This window comes from Sardina pilchardus, chromosome 15 (genome assembly GCF_963854185.1).
Source record: "Sardina pilchardus chromosome 15, fSarPil1.1, whole genome shotgun sequence".
NCBI lineage: Eukaryota > Metazoa > Chordata > Actinopteri > Clupeiformes > Clupeidae > Sardina > Sardina pilchardus.
The window spans coordinates 7,829,050-7,850,296 of NC_085008.1; the positions used below are offsets into that span (position 1 = coordinate 7,829,050).

At 39.5% G+C, this 21,247-nt stretch overlaps 1 protein-coding gene across 1 annotated transcript; it reads left to right on the top strand.

Moving 5' to 3' along the window:
* Positions 1-2,899: 2,899 nt before the first annotated feature.
* Positions 2,900-20,858, top strand: LOC134102638 (uncharacterized). The gene is made up of 18 exons (XM_062556812.1): positions 2,900-2,947; positions 3,284-3,318; positions 4,850-4,942; positions 5,839-5,913; positions 6,395-6,486; positions 6,593-6,651; positions 8,321-8,446; positions 11,990-12,048; positions 12,233-12,327; positions 12,767-12,828; positions 13,359-13,396; positions 13,715-13,807; positions 14,004-14,078; positions 14,792-14,883; positions 14,999-15,057; positions 15,617-15,742; positions 20,142-20,181; positions 20,618-20,858. Exons 4-18 carry the CDS (start codon positions 5,848-5,850, stop codon positions 20,652-20,654), a joined length of 1,119 nt encoding a protein of 372 aa, XP_062412796.1. The 5' UTR covers positions 2,900-2,947; positions 3,284-3,318; positions 4,850-4,942; positions 5,839-5,847; the 3' UTR covers positions 20,655-20,858.
* Positions 20,859-21,247: the final 389 nt, after the last annotated feature.

Sequence of the window (21,247 nt, forward strand, 5' to 3'; positions counted from 1 at the left end):
AGACCAAGATGGGGCTGAGGGATGGCCTTATATGCCTTAGCTGCGACTGCGTTTGAATAGGCTAAGTCCAGAATATTTTCTCCTCTTGTCTTAAAGTCCACGTATTGCTTGAAACTTTGGAACATTGTCTTCAAACTAGTGTAATTGAAGTTCCCCGCTACCAAAACGAAGCTGTCTGGGTGTTTTGTCAACAGCCCACTGATGGCATCATGTAGGGGGCGGAGTGCTTCATTTGTATTTGCGTTGGGGTTAGGAGCTACATAGACATCGGCCGGCTACTATTACATTACTAAATTCCCTCGGCAAGTGAAAGGGACGGCAGGACACAATTAAAAATTCCACCAGCTCAGAGCTGGACCCTAACACAGCATTCACACACCAGTCTTTGTTAACGTAAATACATAGCCCCCCGCCTCTGCTTTTGCTGGAACCCACTGCGTATCTGTCCGCTCTGGAGAGTGTTGCTCCTTTATATTCCTCTGTTTTAGGCAACGATTATTTGAAAAAACATGGTTATTTACCATGGTTAATTTTCGTAAGGGATAGTGTTGATAAGAAAGTCTGAGTAGTACCTATACATATTTTGTTTCATTTTGTTCATCAAGTTGAGAACAATATTGGCTGGATATACTGTAGTTTATCATTAGCAGGCTCTATTTGCAGGTATTTTTAAAGCATGGCCTTCCTTATTGTGATAAAGGTTTGTGTCTAACTCTCAGGTCTAGCTGATCATGATGAGCAAGTGTGTTTCCTCTTGTCTTAATACTTTACCCCTATAAAGGTTTCCTGTGTGTGAAGACATGTTTTAGAAATGAATTCGATTTGACATTAAAATGGCTTTCACCATTCATATTATAATATTTTCCAACAAATTCTGTCTGTTTAAAATCCTCTTCTTCTCTGTCCCCATTTGAATTTGCAGTTGCAGGCATATTTCTATTCCAGGTGTCTGAGCAGGGTGCTTCCAAATATATTCAGTATATGATGGCAGGCTCTGTGGTGTGGACCTGTTTGGTGTTCATATATATTAGTAAGTATCATAAGTCTGTGCAGGTAAAGCATTGTATCAACATAATATAAACAAACTCAAAAATAATATTCCATAATAGTCCATGCCCTGACCACACTGAGAGCCCTATTGTACATCCAACGCCAAGTGCGACGCAAGACTTACCTTCTTATCTTACATCCAATTCAGTGATTATTTTTCTTTGCCATGCACTCCACGTTAGTTGAACATTGAGCCCACAGGTGTGTCAATTAAGAAAATAGGTGTGGTCAGGCACATGATTCAAAAAGCACTATCCTACACCAGAGATGTTTGATAAAGAGATAAACATTTTGTTTGAGCAGGAGAGTGAATATGCACACAGGCACGCAACTAGGCTAATTGTTGTTTTCTGTTACTCGGCTATCTATCAAGACTCATCATCATGGATATAACCCGTTTTTTTAAACAACGAAAACAGAAGGGATGGAGGCAGAAAAGTTAGAGGAGTTATTTCAGATTGGCAAGAACAAGGAATGCAATTGGTGTCCTTGTCAGAACGTTAGGCTAGCATTACAGCTGTTAAAAGCCATATGTGAACGGTGCACTACTGTAGAACAAAACTAAAGGTAACTTTAGCCTTTTATAGGGCTGTATAAAGTTGTCCAAATGAGTAGGTCCATGTTAGGTGTTGTTGTTGTTGTTGTTGTTGGGGGAGGGGAGTTAGGCGTGCAGGTTTCCAGCCTGAGCTGCAGGGCAAAATCCAAATCGCTGGCAGATCAGGCAGGGTTCACCCAACCACCATAGCATTTATTCCTGCAGGTGCCCCTGGGTCCTAACTTCAAACTTGATTTATTTGTCCAGTGTCCGAAAGAGTGTTTCATTGGTATCACACACAATGATAATAGAATAGTATGCATCATATTTACAAATTATATTTTATTCAGATTAAAGTTTATGTTTGACGTGATGGACACGCCTGTTTTGGAGTCTGAAACTACGAGCCATTTTGTTCCATTGGCAAATGCCTTTATGAGTCATCTTGGTAACTAGACAATCTTTGCCTCTAAAAATCATTACGTCACCAAGAAAAACTTAAGTGAAAGGTGCGTACAGTATCAAGCACAGCTGAAAATGCACGAGATGTAAGGCCTTAACAACAAGTCCCAAATAATTTGTCTGCAGGATAAATGTCCTTGCCATTTTTATTCAGTCATTTGAACATTATTGGGGTAAGTGTTGCTTTTTTCAGGGTATGTTTTCAATTGTAACCCCTTATCAGTCAATAGTGTTATTGCCTATAACACGATGAGGTTAGCTACATTTTGCCTTTGACTTCAAATAATAGGCGAATGCAGATGCATGCAAATATTTTAGGCATAAAAACATTGCATCTACTTATTGTGGACACACATGTGACAAAACGAGTTGTTATGTTCATTTTTCAAGTCTGAGTCCATTTTTTGTGTTTGTGTGTTCAGACTGGAAAGATTGGAGTGACAAAATCTACCGTTTTCTCCCAGTGATTTGCCATACGCTGATCAACATAATCATGATCGCTGGGCTTATTTCAAAATTTTTCAGGTGAGTTGATTGGTTGGTGTTGGGAGTTTCCACACTCTGGCTGTCTGCTTCACCACTGTCCTCGTTTTAATCATTTATTGTGAGTTTCTTGTTCCCACAAACATGTATTTCGAGAATGTTTAGAGAATGCTATCTCAATAATCCTCAGTTCTTCAAGTTGATCAATACCACCACAATTTTCGTCTGATTTCATTACAAGGGAAAACTTCATAGATGGTGTAACATCACAATTCTACTTTTTCATAATATTCACCTTTAAAATGCTATTTATCCCTTTAAATCATTTCAGTGTATTCTACACTATGTATTCTAGGCTTTGTAGCAGACCCCAAAACCCCACAGCACAACCCTCAATTTCATCGACATCTGCAAATGGTACGATTAATCAAATACAATTTTCAGTGACACATCATATCCATCATAGTGAGGATGGTTTGAACTTCCTTATAATTTTATGATAGGTTGTGAAATAACATTAAAGGAATTGAATTATATCTGAAAAGGATGTCTCGTTTAGGAGAAGCGCATATAACTTATGAAATGTGTGTGCTCAGTTTAATTAATTAGTTAAGTAATTAGTTATTAATGAATTAGTTGGCATAGTTGATTTCTATACCAAAATAACAAATGCCCACTCATGTGAATAATTAATCTGTTTTCCATTGCACCACAATGTCCATCAGTGAACTAATCTCCATATTTCCTCTCTAGATTCAACCACATCCAAGTTACCTCAATTCCAACAGGTATTTGAATCCAACTGTTTCAACAAAAATCTCTCATCGAGTAGATATGAAATGCCAGTAACATCCACTGCACTTGTGTGAGAATCTCCCTTTTCTTACACTGTAAAACCTGGGAAGTTAGCTTAACTCAAATTAGATTTTTAATTATTTGAGCATTGTAAAGCCCGGGAATCTAATTTAGCTCAAATTATTCAAGGAAACTGGACGCCTTGAACCATTTGAGTTTGGTACTACAGTAGGTGGAAATAAGTCATTCAACTGAGTTATTAGCACACATTATGTATTGTATTTTGGGTTGAGATAACTTAATTAACTAATTTCAGCTTGAGTGAAATATTTGTTTAAGTCATCATGACAAGTAAGAATTGTGTACACAAGAAAGAATGTGTAAACCAATGAGTAAAATGTACTTAAATTTGAGGGCTGCTTCTAATTAAGGAGAACCCCATTTGAAACTTCCAAAGTTCTCTTTCACTTGGCTTAATGCAAAATTGATTGCTTTCTCAATTTTACTTTGGCCTAGACACTTGAAAGTTTACAAAAATTGGGTATCAGTGTGATTGAGCCTTCTATTGTGTTTCGGTATTGGGGGAGATACGGACGCATTATGCTTATTATGTTTATACTGAGTTACTGTATTGCCCCATAATAAGGAAGGATATGAACTTCAGGAGTAAGAATTTTGAATTTTTGGGGGCCAAGCAGCGAAGCAACCCATAGTGATTCTACGTTTTCTTATTATTACACAGCTCTGATTGGTCGATTGCAACCGTACAGTAAAAAGTTCGGACATTTGGCACACTTATTCTACTCAGAGCTCTAAGCACTTTCACCAACTTACAGACTCCAAACCTCAAACCTCCAGCGCCATCAACTGGTCAAGATTCATACATTTTTTAACAATAAAAATGGGTGGCAAAGCTGCCACACAGGAAGTGAACCTTTATCTCAGCAAAGCTTTCACGTATCAAGACCAAACTTAGTACATGTGCTCAGAACCCAATTAAGAGAAGCCTCAATAAATTTGGCAAATTTTGACCGCTATGTGAACACACATGCACCCACATGCGCACGCACACACCAACATAATTCCTTTCCTTCATTCAGGACAATGTGCATCATTAATACGAGACTCATGTGAGATTGAGCACCTATGGTGGTCGTGGGGGGGTTCCCTTTGCACACACCCACTCTCCCATTCCAAAGCTGGGCCCCCCATTGCTGCTTGCAGCTATATTTTAGATTTGGATCTCTATGATATGATTACTGCAGAATGATGGGAATTGTGTAACACATTTAAATTCATCATGGCAGTACTGGCCATCATGACATATCAGTTACATCTGACATGATCAGTATGAATGATCTATGAGTGCAACCTCAAGGCCAAGTGTGGATAGTCATCTGCTTGATGATGTGTGAAGTGTGTAAGCAATAGGCAAAAACTGTATTATATTTTTGAGGTTGCTTTGCCTTTAAAACACCTCTGCATGCTCTGCTTTACCTGTGATGCTTTGTTTGGTTTATCCAGGTTGCTGCTGTAGCTTTGCTGATTTCACACTTCTTCCATCTTGAGGGGGCACTTTTCCTTTTGGGTTACAAAAGGGAGTTAATCAGTCACTTGGTAGGTTGTCAAACTCTTTTCTTATACAGTATATATATATATATAGATGTCTATTTACCAGATGGAGGCCACTTAAAGGAGAATTCCGGTGTGATATTGACTTAAAGTGTGTTGAAATATGATACCGAGTGTGAGCGATTGTCTCAGAGCTGATCTCGACCTGTCAGCTGTTCTCCGAAACCCGGCGGTAGCTCAGCAATAGTAAACCAGGTTTTCAACGTTTGTGCCTCGGGCATCGGCGTGCCGTGCAAATAAATCACTGTTTTACACCATTAATGAGGCTCAAAGTAGCTCCACACTTTATTGGTAGACTTTCGAAAGTTTAGCGGTAGCAGCCATCTTGAATCTAGTCACGTGACTGATTCGTGACTGGTTCACGTAATCGCTATGTCTATGCGTGCACTAGTCATGAATCAGTCACGTGACTAAATTCAAGATGGCTGCGACCGGTAAACTTTCGAAAGTGACTGCCTGAATAAACAGTCATGTAAGTAAACAACCAGTGCTTTTTCAAAGTTCTCGATGTCTCGTTTTAAATGTCAGGGCCCTCAGAAGTCTACCAATAAAGTGTGGAGCTACTTTGAGCCTCATAAATCGTGTAAAACAGTGATTTATTTGCATGGATAAGCCGATGCCCGAGGCACAAACGTTGAAAACCTGGTTTACTATTGCTGAGCTACCGCCGGGTTTCGGAGAACAGCTGACAGGTCGAGATCAGCTCTGAGACAATCGCTCACACTCGGTATCATATTTCAACACACTTTAAGTCAATATCACACCGGAATTCTCCTTTAAAACCTACTTAACCGTATTGGTTAAAAGAAAAAGTCTTGATTTAAGTTCCAGATAATGTGCAGACATTTGGATTCAGTCTCCTCTCTTTTTTGTCTCCTCAGGCATACAAGATGTTGTCACTTTTCTCCCTGTGTGCAGTCATCATTGCGTTAGTTTTCTTCCTTCTGTATAACCATGTATGTATACTTTTCATCATAACAGCCTTGTATTTGCTTTCTAACACTAGGTTTTGAGTGATATACAGTAGACTTAAAACTACATTATAATATTCTATCCTTCAGAGACAAGAAATACTATTTTATCGGGACACCTATGAGATACAGTCATGGCTGAAATTATTGGCAATTGATTTTAATGGCTTAAAATTGATTTTAATGGCTTAAGTAATAAAATGAGGAAAAATCCAACCTTTTTCTTCAATTTTTCTTTTGCTTACCGTTTTATGAAACTTGGCAGCCCTGGTATACAGCTCAACTAGGTCTGAACTTTGTGGTTGTAAATACTTGGACAAAGCATTTACTAATTCACAATATCAGAAGAGAGGGTTGAGTAGGAAGGTTTACCAATCTTGCGTATATGTAGTATCTGAATTAGATGTGTAATGACCCATTACACACACTAAAAAGTACTTCTGTGTCTGTGTGTGTGTCTGTGTAGACCACTGTATCTGCTCTTACAGGTGTTGCGATGATTTTGAGTTTCATTCAAACAATCGCTGCATTCCTCCTTTGCGGCCCGAGCCATGAACTGTGAGTATCAGTGAACTGATTCGATTTTCAGCTCATCAGCAGTAACACTTACAAACTCAATGATGTGAGAGGTGGAAGTTGAATGTTGTGCTCTTGTGGTTTTCAGGAGGGACATCATGATGTGGGTCCTCAGGACTCTGGCCACCTTACAGGCAACTTTCACAGGTAAACAATATCCTGACAGAGGTTGATTACTGTGGTCATAGTGACCCGTTCTAGGGTGAGCCAAAAAGAATGTGAAGTGAATAAACTCTAGAATGGGTCAAAGTAAAAAAGAACAAGTTATCAAAAAGAGCAAGTGGCAAAGAAGTTCAGGCTGCTGCTCTGACTGCACCCCCTCCATTTATAATCTTTGACATCCTTGGCCGCGTTTCCCAAACACGTTAAGAAGCTCTTAACGCCAAGATCTTCTTTGGAGCGCTCTTTAGAACGCTGTGAAAGAAAAACGTGTTTCCCACAGTCGCTCTTAGCTTAAGAAGATCTTTCACTAAGAAGGAAACGTAAGATTGAGCTGACCCACTCTTAACAGCCTTCTTAGCGATCAAATGCTCAGTGATCATAGCCTGCCGCTAGGGGCACCTAGATTTCTAGGCTTTAGTGATCAAGCTGCGTCAGGGAAATGTATCCTCCACTTTTTTAAACAATAAAACAATTTTCAATGTTGCAATGCACTCGTGGCTGTGGACCACTGGTGCAAGAAACATAGACTTAAAAAAATAATATTGAATTACACGTTTAAGTTTTCAACACATCTGCATATGAGTTTATAATACTTCACATACAAAAAACATCAACAACCCTGTGGTATTCCACGGATATCAAGGAAACAGATGTAATTGAACTAAGAACCTAATCCAATGAGGCTTCACCTGCTACAGTGGCCTACTCTAGGCGTTGCCAAAGTCCGCGATGTAAAAGTCCGGTTTACATTAATGCATATGTGCACCCCACTCGCAGGCCACATGGGCTGGAGGGTTACATCTTCTCGGATATTAATAAAGTAGACTAGCCTACATCACATGCCTACTACCACACTATCTATAAGAGAGATGGGATGCGTCTTGCATGAGTTAATATATGAATGGCCTGAGCTAATAAAAAATAGACCTGCTATATTGATAATCACCCTGTTTTATCAGTTAGTTTGAGTTTTTTGGCAGACCGCACAGCCCAGGCTGCAGAAGTGCTGCAAGGGCGCAGCAAATTATCTTCAAAAACAATATATTTAAGCTCACGATATTCACACCAGCCCAAAACGTTTACGGCCCACCGGTATTCCTCCCGAATCTCCCGATTAGCCACCCGGGCCTGCACACACACACACACACACACACACACACACACACAAACAAACACACACGCACACACGATACATGCGTAGCCTAATTGCACCTGTAGGGGGAACACGGGGCGCTGTGTATGACTTGTGCGCTTTTAAAGGGGTGGGTGATCGATTTGCCTGGCATCGATTGATTCCGTTTCAGCACCACCGTGGTGAACAGCTCTCGTTAAGAGCTTCTTCAGAAGCTTCTTTGGCTTGATCTTAAGATTCTCCTAAGAAGGCAGTTAAGAACGCGTTTGGGAAACACCCGTATCTTAGCGCTCCTTCTTAGCGATTCCTTCTTTGGAGCCTTCTTAAGTCCTTAAGAAAGATCGCGTTTGGGAAACGCGGCCCTTGTCTGAATACTGTACTCCTACAAAGGTTTCCTGTGTGAAGATACGTTTTCGAATGAATGGGTTAGATTTGACATTAAAATGGCTTTCAACATTCATATTATCATGTTTTCTGTCTCTTGAAAACCCTGTTCTTCTCTTCCCCCATTTTTATTTGCAGTTGCAGGCATATTTGTATTCCAGGCGTTTGAGTATGGTGGTTGCACATGTTTTCAGTATATGATGGCAGTCTCTACAGTGTGGATCTTGGTGTTCTGTGGGATTTGTGTGATGTTAAATTGTATCTGTAAGTATCATAAGCCTACAGGTAAAGCATTGTATCAACATAGACATTGAACAAACACACACATGCCTAGACAACACACAGTGCAAACACACATTCAGGTGCATCTCAAAGAATTTGAATATTGGGGAAAAGTCCATTGCCCTGACCACACTGAGGACCCGACGTCAAGCATGATGCAGGGCTTGTTCTTACCAACACCCAATTCAGTGATTCATTTTTTTGCCATACACTCCACTTCATTTGAACATTGCGCCCACAGGTGTGTCAATTAAGAAAATAGGTGTGGTCAGGTGCATGATCCAAAAATCGCTATCTTACACCTTCTAAAAATCATTACACCACTGACCAAGAAAAACCTGGTCTAAAGCAAAAGGTGCATATAAAGCACAGCTGAAGATGGTCACGGTCACGACATGTAAGCAGCCCTTAGCAACAAGTCTCAAACTTGTCTGCAGGATAAATACCCTTACAATTTGTATTCAGTCATTCAAACGTTATTGGGGTAAATGTTGTTTTCGATTGTAACTCTTTGTCAATCAAGCGAAAGTAAATAACTGTGTAGAACTGTTTTCTGGTTGCCTATGTGTTCACCACAGTGAAGTTAGTTGCATTTTGCCTGTGAATTCAAATAATAGGCGAGTGCAGATGCATGTAAGGCTGTGTTTAGACTACAGATCGGATATGCTCAATTCCGATTTTGTGCTCATATCCGATTTTTTTGATTGCATGTTTACATCTACTTTCGCCAGTGACCCAAATCCGATCATGTGTGTTTACATTGGCCAGACACTTGAAATGGCCCGCATGCGCATGGGCTAAAAGTTTCTTGTAGGGGAGAACCAGCAAATCATATTTTTTTTTTATTTTTTCAGTTCAAGCTAGCTTTACTCAAAGACGATAGACTTGAGAGCAGTGAAACTTGACCAGAACAGCGTCATACATCTCTACTCCATGAAAGTTGAAACAGAATGTAACAAATATGTTGCAGTTTGTTAATTACTTCAGTGACATAGGCTACTTGTTCCAACCTACGCAGCCATAAAAAAGTGCGGTAGGTAGTTGTAACAGTATAGCGTCATGGTTGTAACAGTGCTAAAATCGTGAATCCTATAACATATTTTAACACAAAACACTACTGGCTTACACAATTAACATCTGTTTTCATATATAATCAACAAAAAAGGTCCAAATGTATGACCCAGGCGCGTAGGAACCGGGGGGGGGGGGGGGGGGGGATTCGGGACACCCGCAATGTTGGACCCCCCTCCGAAAAAAAACCGCTGCAAAGTAGGCTACAGACGTTGTTGATTTCTTATAGGCTCAATTATATCCTCCTGAGTTACGGCCCCATAACTATAGCTATCAGTGCGCATCGGAGGTCTTTCACATTGTGTTTTAAGAATGTTTCCCGAAACGAAGCCCGTCTCAATAATGCAGCATGGAGCACTTCCTCACCTTGAGTGCCTAAAGCTGCTGAAGGCTATCTCGCAGTCCATATCTTTAATAGGCCTATACTGCCTTCTTTCATTCTTTTCGAAAAAGTTAAGAGGATAGCCTACTGTGGGCGAATACAGTAGCCTAGTCTACGATAGCCTAAATAAGTTTTGGTCTTTGGTCTTACAGACGGCTGTCGGTTTTTTAATGTAGTCACTTGCAAAATCGGACGTGCAAATAGATTTAATATAGCAAGTCCACACTTTGTTCATCCTATATTATATGCTTTTAAAATAATAAATATGTAACAATTTGCCTCTTATTATAATCAAGAGTAGGCCTACACACTGTCACGACGCACATAGGTTACAGGCGGATATGAGCAACCGCATTGAAGGCCTCGGTTGACTTAAGATAAACGGGCAGAATGATTACAAACTACGTCAAATATACAACAATCTAACAAATGAATAAACACAAATGAATTATGAATATATTCCTATAGGCCTACACACTGTAATGTGTCACAAATTAAGCAATGAGTTCGTGGCCACCTAGCGCGCAATTTACGCGCTGAGGTGAAGGCTACTAAAGCTTCGTAAAGCACAAACAAACAAAGTTCAGTGTCCATAAGTCCAAACAATAAGCATAAGTTGTGTGCGTTTTCAGGGAAGAAATGTGTTCTGAATATGTGCAGATGTTCAGTTCCAAAAATAGGTGATCAAAGAAGAAGACTGAAATACATATCTTCAAACCGGCATCTTACAGAGCACCATTAAAACGTCAACAATAGGTTTTTGTGTCTTGTGTGACTTATAATTCGCCCCCTTTATTTATTAATATAAAAATTGTTGCGCGCGCGACACACCACATTCTTGTCCCCCCCAATGCTAACTACGTTCCTACGCGCCTGGTTAAAGCTAGTTGTATGAGTGATTAGCCATTGCAGACCATACGGTATTATGCTAGCTCACAATAACCTTTAAATAGGCTTATTTTGGTCATATCGACTTAATAAAACCTGTTAATATAGTCGATGAACTGCTTATTTCTTACATGTCTGAAGCAATTGGTCCAACACCTATTTAAGTTGCTGTGTTAACTTTCTTTGGGTGTGATCGCGGCACATAAAAATAATCCATAACTCGCAATCATAATTGCTCGTGCATGCGCTATAAAATCAGTTCATTTTGCCAGAGACCGGTGTTACAACTAACTCTATTACTGTCTATGCAATAACCCGCACAGGTCTAGGTCATGTTTTTTATTTTCATTTAATTGCATTTGCTGTGACTATACAAATCAAATGGCACTCATGTTAACTTGAAACAGATCGAGGGACTGACGAAATGAATGACATGTGATTGAAGTCTACACATTCAAATTTCACGAAGCAAAGTTAAACAAACAGAACTGCAGTTGCAGTTTTAAAAATAGGCTAATAGCCTACAAATCGCGATGCTTGAATTTGGCACTTTTTTGCTTAATATCTCTGGTTGTAGGCTATTTGCAGTAGACCATTCATATTTGGATGGCTATAGGCCTACGATTGTATTTAATTAGGTAGGCTACAAATGTTTTATTCTCAATACATGGTCTACGGAAACGTAATAGTCTATCAAAGTATCAATAGGGCAACTTTTAACACGCTCCGCCAGCGCGCCCACTTGGAATTGTAACCTAACGTCACCAGGCGCAAAATTGTCACAGATGAATGACGTGTGGGACGCATTGCACTGGAATATCCGATTTGTCTGTTTAGACTGTAGACACATGCACACAAATCCGATCCATATCTGATTTAAAACCACATACGAAAGGGGCCTGTATCCGATCTGAGGAGATCGGAATTCATGTGTTTTTTTTCTGTTTACACTGTCGTGGCACAGATCGGATGCGTGCCACATGAGAGCAAAAAATCGGATCTGGGTCACTTCAAACTTGCAGTCTAAACGCAGCCTAAGTGTCTTGGGCATAAAAACATTGCATCTCGTTAGTGTGGGGACACACGGTAGCACACATAACACACATTTAGCACATGTGCAGCAGACATGCAAATACAAGTTATTATACAATTATTCAAGTCTAAGTCAATCATTGTGTTTTCAGACTGGAATTCAAATAGAAGAAGGGAAAGAGACTCAGCAACATCATTTTGGGCCGTAGGGGTAAGATGGTGTTTTGTGAATGAGAATGAATGAGAAAAATGGGCTCAGTACAATTTGCCTAACTGTATTGTCACTGTAAAACTATTAAGACTTATGATTGTGAATTCAAAAATGACTGTTGACACAGATTTTGAGAGCACATGATGAGTAATTGTATTTAATTTTTTTGTTTTGATTTTTGTAGAATTTGAGTGCCAGAATCTACACTTTGTTTCCAGTGATCTGCCATACCCTTATCAATATCACCTTGATCGCTGAGTTCATTTCAACATTTTTCTTGTGAGTTGATTGTTTTGGTGTTGCCACAGCCTGGCTGTCTACTTCACCACTGTACTCTTCAATTCTGCAAGTTGATTAATACCACCACAATTTTAAAACTTCATAGATTGTGTAACATGCCAATTCTTTTTTGTATGATAACATTTACCTTAAAATGCCATTTATCTAAATAAATAATTTCAGTGTTTACAGGACAGCTACACCTGGCGTGTAACTGAAGCGATCCATTTGTGACGTGTATGCTGCAGCAGTTAATTATCACTATAATCAATTGAAGTAGCTACACCAGACACGACAGTGGGGCGTACGTTCGAAAAAAAATAGACCGGTCTTCTAAAATGTGTTTTATGCATTGCGAATGGAGCGCTTCAGTTACGCGCCTGGTGCAGCTTCCCTGTAAATGTGCTGGTGTTTACAACAATGACAATATGCATTCTAGGCTTTGTGGCAGAACCCAAAACCCAACAACAGATCCCTCAATTTCATCAACGTTTGCAAATGGTACGATTAATCAAATACAATTGTCAGGGATTTGAAAGAAATATTTAGAAGTTCAGTGAGAGTGAGAGAAAGGTTGTTATTTTATAGTCAGTGGTTAAATGTCAAAGATACAGATGACATGTAATCTGTTTCCTCAAGATAGCAAGGCTCAAACTAATGTTCCTTGAAGAATCTTTTTAGAAAAGACCCATCATATCTACCATAGTGAGGATGGTTTGATTTTCCTTATAATTTTATGAGAGGTTGTGAAATAATATTAAAGGAGGTAATTGAATTATGTCTAAAAAGGATGTCTTAGTTAGGAGTTTTTAACAGCATAGCATGAAGTTATTTTAAGCATACAGTATATAAAATATAAAATATGTGTGCTTAGTTTAATTAATTAGTTAAGTGATTAGTGATTAATGAATTAGTAATCTTAGTTAATTGTTATACAAAATAACAATGCCCACCCATGTTAATGATTAATCTGTCCTCCCAGCAGTGCACAATAGTCCATCAGTGAACTAATCTCCTAATTTCCTCTCTAGATTCAACCACATTCAAGGTACCTCATAAATTCCAACAGGTATTTGAATCAACAGTTTCAACAACAATCTCTCATCGAGTAAATATGAAATGCCAGTAACATCCACTGGACTTGTGTGAGAATCTCCCTTTGCTTTCGTACAGGAGACTCTATCAGTTAAATAATACAAATGTCAGACATTGGTGGCCATATGATAGCTTTAGTTTGTGCACAAGACGCTATGGACTGACTTCACAGTTTGCCGTTATTCAAATTATGCTAAATATTCCAATATGATAAAATATTTTTGATGTTGTGTCTTTAAAAGATCTCTACATGCTCTGATTTACCTATGATGCTTTGTTTGGTTTATTCCAGGTTGCTGCTGTAGCTTTGCCTATTTCACACTTCCTCCATGCTGAGGGGGCACTTTTCCTGTTGGGTTACAAAAGGGATTTGATAAGTCACTTGGTAGGTCAAACCCTTTACTTAAAGTTATTTTTTCATTTTATTTTCATTTTAGAAGTTATTTTTGGTAAATAGCTTTGACAAATATTTAAAAACCTACTTGGTTATTGGTTAAAAGAAAAAGTTAAACATCTTGATTTAAGTTCCAGATAATGCGCAGACATTTGGATTCAGTCTCCTCTCTTTTTTGTCTCCTCAGGCATACAAGATGTTGTCACTTTTCTCCCTGTGTGCAGTCATCATTGCATTAGTTTTCTTCCTTCTGTGTAACCATGTATGTATATTTTTCATCATAACAGCCTTGTATTTGCTTTCTGACACTCTGGCTAGGTTTTGGGCGATATAGACTTGAACTAGTATGCAGGCTTTTTTCTTCATTACCTCCACTAAGGAGATTATGTTTTCATCGGGGTTTGTTTGTTTGTTCGTTTGTCTGTCTGTCTGTCTGTCTGTCTGTCTGTCTGTCTGTCTGTCTGTCTGTCCGTCTGTCTGTAGCCTACTGATCTGATTCAGATTCATTGTGCTAGTGTTGTAAATACATGACTATTGCCCATACATCAGTTGTAACCTGCATATAAGCATGACCTTTGAGGTGTCTGGGGTAAACAGCATATAATGCAGTAGTCTGCCACCCTGTCGATAGCATAACAATGTTAAGTTAGACACAACTTTTCTCATGTACTGTCTCCTCAGGACACGTCCAAATTTGAAAGAAAGTTTATTGACTCCAAGAGCTAAAATGGAGTATGTAAATACAGTACACAGTACATGGAGTATGTATACTTAAACAACAGCCTAAAACAATTACCCAATGAACTTTTCATCAAGTAGCTCTGAACTCCCCATTTGTTAATACTTGGACAAACTAATACTTGGACATTACTAATTCACAATATCAGAAGAGGGGTTGAGTAAGGTTGTATTTGATGTGGAATGACCCATTAAAAAGTACTGTGTGTGTGTGTCTGTGTGTCTGTGTCTGTCTAGACAACTGCATCTGCCCTTACAGGTGTTGCGATGATTTTGAGTCTCATTCAAACAATCGCTGCATTCCTCCTTTGTGGTCCGAGCCATGAACTGTAAGTATCAGTGAACTGATTCGAATTTCAGCTCATCAGCATTCAGCAATAACACTTACAAACTCAAGGATGTGAGAGAGGTGGAAGTTGAATGTTGTGCTCTTGTGGTTTTCAGGAGGGACATCATGATGTGGGTCCTCAGGACTCTGGCCGCCTTACAGGCAACTTTCACAGGTAAACAATATCATTATGTTCATACACACGCACATTACTATGTTCATAAAAGAATAAGTGAGTGACCCATTCTAGAGTTTAGTACGGTGGCCGAGAAGGGCCAAATGCGCTCAGTTAGAGAAAGCAGTTTCAAATACAAAATGATGCGAATGAACAAAAGTACAAACAGAGAAACGTGGTACAAAAAACACACTGCAAGAAACAAAGGCAAATGCATCTTCATGAAATGCGCTGCAGACATAGCCTAGAAATCTAGGCACATTTTTTTTAATTGTAATTGTACAATTAACCCTTTCATGCACGCATTATGAAAAAAAATGTCACGCTGCTCGCTGGAAACTGATTGACTTATATGAATCATAGAAAACCTGTATGTAAACAGCGTTATCGGGAAACCAGGCCATGGTCTTGGACTTGACAAAGACTGTCTTCATTACAGCCCTGATAGAAATTAATCCGATTTTACATGAAAATGGCTTTCACCATAATATTATAATATTTTCCAACAAATTTGTGTATTTAAAATCCTCTTCTTCTCTCCCCCTATTTTTATTTGCAGTTGCAGGCATATGTGTATTCCAGGTGTTTGAGTATGGTGGTTGCACATGTTTTGAGTCTATGCTGACAAGCTCTATGGTGTGTACCTTGGTGTTCTGTGGATTCTGGGTGGTGTTAACACATATTGGTAAGTATCATAAGACTGCAGGTCAAGCAATACATAATGCAAACACACACATGCCCAGAGAACACACAATTAATACACAGGTGCATCTAAAAAAAATTGAATATCAGGGAAAAGTCCATTGCCCGGACCACAATCAGTTTTGCTAGGTCACGTGAGCAAAAATAAGCAACAGGTCTCTGAAATAAGCCCTAAAGAAGCGACCCAAGTAGCATCCCCTCCCCGAACCCCTGACGTTACATTTCTGGGGCTGTGGCATGAAAATACAGTTACACGAGTAGTCACACGACCAAGTATGGTGAGACAAAATAAAACGTGGTGCATTTCTAAGCAGGTAAGAGGGATAACTATATTGTGTGGCGGAATAACATTGGGAGCACTTAGACTCCCAACTAGCGCAGTAATATCCTCACTCCAAAGTGAAACTGAAAGTGCAAGAGTGAGGATATTACTGCGCCACACAATATAGTTATCCCTCTTACCTGCTTAGAAATGCACCTGGTTTTATTTTGTCTCACCATACTTGGTCGTGTGACTACTAGTGTAACTGTATTTTAATAGGGAAAACATGGAAGTGTTTGGTTGCTTCTAACTTCATCTCTGTTTGGATCCTAATGAATGCATTGGGCTAGCTAAGTGCTATCATCATAGCGCCGCGCAACAGAGCCAGTGAGTGCACGCATTGGTATGGTACCAACTCGTCTTAGTTAAGGGAATAACATAATTTAGTTTAATATGAAAAAACGGTGAAGTGTCCCCTTAACAAGGGATTAACAGGACTAACGATTGGAGACAGGTGAGGGGCGGAGACAACAACAAAACAGGAGCACATCGAGAAGACACAAGAGATGCAGACATGATAGAAAAAACACTAGACGGAAAACAAGACAAGACAGGATTCTTACACTTACCTTCTTATCTTACACCCAATTCAGTGATTTATTTTTTGCCATGCACTCCACTTCAGTTGAACATTGAGCTCACAGGTGTGTCAATTAAGAAAATAAGTGTGGTCAGGCATATGATTCAAAAATCACTATCCTACACCCTCTAAAAATCATTATAGGCTACCACTGACCAAGAAAAACATGATCTGAAGTGAAAGGTGCGTAGGCTATCAAGCACAGCTGAAGACGCATGAGATGTAAGCAGCCTTTAGGAACAGGTCCTAAATAACTTGTCTGCAAGATAAATGTCCTTAGCATTTTTATTCGGTCATTTGAACATTATTGGCAGCCTGTTTTCAGACTGTTTTCAATTCAAACCCCTTCTCAGTCAATAGTGAAAGTAAATAACTGTGTAGAACTTGTTACAAGCCTGGCTCAAAGCACGCAACAGAGGAGGGAAAGGCCACACGCGGAGTAGCGATATATATATTAGATTTATTAAATGAATAGAACTTAACAGAATAGCTTAAGTAAAGTCAGTAGTGGAGTAGGTTTTAGTAAAGGATGGTTGAGTTGAATCCTTGTGTTGCATACATTGTGCTTACTGACAAAATGAGCTGTTTGATGTTGTAAATGCTGTTACAGGGAATGACAGATGTCACTCACTCATATTAGTTTAAAGGATGTTACGCCCCCAAAACACACCCATGACTGATGGATGAATAAACATAAAAACAACCCTGGCACCTGACCTCTGATCATTGCATACATTACATTACATTTGGCTGATGCTTTTTAACCAAAGCGACTTACAACATGGTAAAAACATTTAAAGCTTTTAAGAGCAATTCTGACAACAATAAAAAAAAAAAACACAATACGTGCAATGTGAAATGTTCTCTGAAGAACTGGGTTTTCAGTCATTTTTTGAAGATGGCGAGGGATGTCCCTACTCCAGTAGGAACAGGTACTGCGTTCCACCAATGAGGGACGACAGATGAGAAAAGTTTGGATTGGCCTGAGCGTGCTGGTGGAAGAGCTAGACGTCGTTCAGCTGAGGAGCGCAGCAGTCGTGTGGTAGCATATGCCTGTATGAGGGCATTCAGATAGGTGGGGGCAGAGCCGGAGAGTACTTTCTAGGCAAGCATTAGAGTCTTGAATTTGATGCAGGCGGCCAACAGTAGACAGCTTGATGAGCAATGGGGTGACATGCGCCCTTTTGGGTTGGTTGTAGACCAAGCGTGCTGCTGCATTCTGGATCATTTTAAGGGGTTTCACTGTATTTTGATCACAAAACAACGGCGTTAAAGAAATGTGGGCTGGACACACCTTAAACCTTGCATCTCTGACCAGCTGTTTCAGATTGCTAAACAGCTCTGAGAGAATAAAGGCTCAGAAAACCATTGCTGCTGTTTTGACTTATATAGTTGATTAGATCTCTTCTCAGGTCAACATTTCAGTGTTGTAAAGTCTGTATTCTAATATTTAGCTGTAACATGAGTTGTGAAATCATAATCATCAAGATTAGAATAATCAAGATTAAAACAAAACATGACATATTTCAATTTCTATGTAATAAATCTAGTCAATATAAAAGTTTCACTTTGTGAATTAAGTGATGGACCAACATGAACTTTTCCAAGATAATCTAATCCTATTTTTTTATTATTATTATTATTATTTTTTTTTTGATGCACCTGAACTGTATGGCACACATGCAAATAGCAGTTATTAGGGCCCGAGCACCGAGGTGCGGCCACTGAAAGTGGCTGCACCGTAGGTGCAAGGCCCTATTGTCAGTGGCCGCACCTCGGTGCTCGGGCCCTATTGTTTTTGCTCAGATTATTATTATTATAGTGGAATTCTTACGCTCCATGTTTGGCCTTTTTTCACCAACGTGGCATGCTTTCAAACTCTTGAAATTTGGCAGCTACGTGTGGAATTGGTAACGCTACTCAGAACCAGAACTCTGGCTTAGGGTGTGGCTCAAGGACAGTATAGCGCCACCTAGCGCATTGTCTGTTGTGGTTGACACATACATACACGACAATGAACTAAATTTGGTAGACTTGTGTGTTGTACTAATCTGAACAACTTTTACATTGAAACTACATAGTGAATCTTAAAAGAATTTGAGTTATGATTATGATTATGAATTTTGCACATCACGTATTTTGAAACACTTCTCCTAGACGGTTTATCGAAATCATGTCATACAAGCACTAAAATGATCTTGAGGGGTTGCCCGAGAGGAATTACGACCAGATTTTTGAATTTTTGAAGTATATTGAAATGGCGAAGGTTTGAATTATGGCGTTTTATTAAGAAACAGGAAGTTGGTGTTATAGGCAGAAAAAAGGTTATGAATTGGATGTAATTTGGCAGCTACATGTGGAATTGCTTCTGATGGTCAGAGACAGAGCTCTGGCCTAAGGTGTGGCTTTGGGACTCTATAGCGCCACCTAGCAGCATGTTATCTGTTGTGGTTGACACAAACATTCACGAAAATGAACCAAATTTGGTGGACTTGTGTGTTATTGCTATTACTAGTCAGAGACAGAGCTTTGGCCTAGGGTGTGGCTTAGGAACTGTATAGCGCCACCTAGTACATTGTCTGTTGTGGTTGACACATACATTGATGAAAATGAACCAAATTTGGTGTGCTTGTGTGTTATTGCTATCGCTAGTCAGAGACAGAGCTCTGGCCTAAGGTGTGGCTTCGGGACTCTATAGCGCCACCTAGCAGCATGTTATCTGTTGTGGTTGACACAAACATTCACGAAAATGAACCAAATTTGGTGGACTTGTGTGTTATTGCTATGGCTAGTCAGAGACAGAGCTTTGGCCTAGGGTGTGGCGTAGGGACTCTATAGCGCCACCTAGCGCATTGTCTGTTGTGGTTGACACATACATTGACGAACAATGAACCACATTTGGTGGGCTTGTGTGTTATAGCTATTGCAAGTCAGAGACAGAGCTCTGGCCTAGGGTGTGGCTTAAGGACTCTATAGCGCCACCTAGCACATTGTCTGTTGTGGTTGACACATACATTCGCGAAAATTAACCAAATTTGGCGGAATTGTGTGTTATTGCTATCGCAAGTCAGAGACAGAGCTCTGGCCTAAGGACTCTATAGCACCACCTAGCGCATTGTCTGTTGTGGTTGACACACACATTTACGAAAATGAACCAAATTTGGTGGGCTTGTGCGTTATTGCTATCGATTGTCAGATTTAGAGCTCTGGCCTAGAGTGTGGCTTAGGGACTCTATAGTGCCACCTAGCGTGTTGTCTGTTGTGGTTGACACATACATTCAGGAAAATTGACCAAATTTGGTGGGCATGTGTGTTGCTCAAGCACATGCCCACCAACACGCACATGTTGCTTTGTTAGATTCCGAAATGTCACAGGTCTCCGCACCGCAGGTGCTCGGGCCCGCCATCGCCGCTTGCGGCTATATTTATGTTTGTCATTTTGCGTGTCTAATAAAGCTTTTTGTGTGTTTGTGTATTTAGAAATGACTTCCCGAAAAAGACCAATTTGTGTTTCACACAGGTAAGATGGTGTTGTATTCAATGAATGAAAAAAATACTGACCACAAACTCTGTCAGTGGCCACACTATAAAAGATAGCCACACATATTAGAATTAGAAGTTGACACAATGTATCAATGTATGGTGCTGTTCCAGTTCAATCAAAGGCACATTGTAATGATGGGAGAGCAGTGAGCCCACCCAAACTTGAACACAGGTCTCCAGGGTATTATACATGTATACCTGCAGCTAGACTGCAGTGCCAAAGAGACAGGCTGTTTAGTACCGTAATATGGTGTTAATATGGTTTTGTTTCTTTTAACTTCCATGAAACACTGTCCTGCGGCCTATACACAATGCGGCTTATGCAGGAAATTACTGTAGTACCTTTTTTGAAGCAAAAAAAAAAAAACATAATTCCCTTTTTTGTTTGTTTGGTTTTGTTTTAATTCTTGCAGATTGTGGGTGACAGAATCTTCTAGATGGTCCCGATGATCTGCAATGTCCTGATCAGTGTAATCTTAATTGCTGTGCTCATTTCAACCATTTTGCCATAGTTGAGTTGATTGTTTTAGTTAACATGTATTTAGACTACCAGAGCTATGTTCTGACCTAAATCCTCTCAATGATCAGAGCTTCCACATTTCATTGCGAGAGCAATCACTAGAAAATAAGACATTACATTTCTTTATGCTTCCTTTCTACTTAAATATGAAAAAGGTCATTTTGTATAGAATTATATTTTATTGTTTTTGTACTGTATATATGTATTCATTATTTTAAAACCCATGTTTATAAAATACAATGTTCATTCAAGGGACAAACCCATAGGTATGACCACAATAGACTCCAGAACGTACTGTACGTCAACAGCGCCGCCATATTGCTAACGGGAACAAATGACTTGGAGGCCAATGGAGAAACAGGTGTCTCTGATTGGAAATCAGACAGGTGTCTCATTACATCAAATATTGGCTTGTCACTGAATAAGCAATACAAGAAGATAAATATATTTTTTAAATAGAACGTGTACTATTTTATTGTCATTGTGTGTGATGCCAATGATACACTCATTCGGACATGGGACA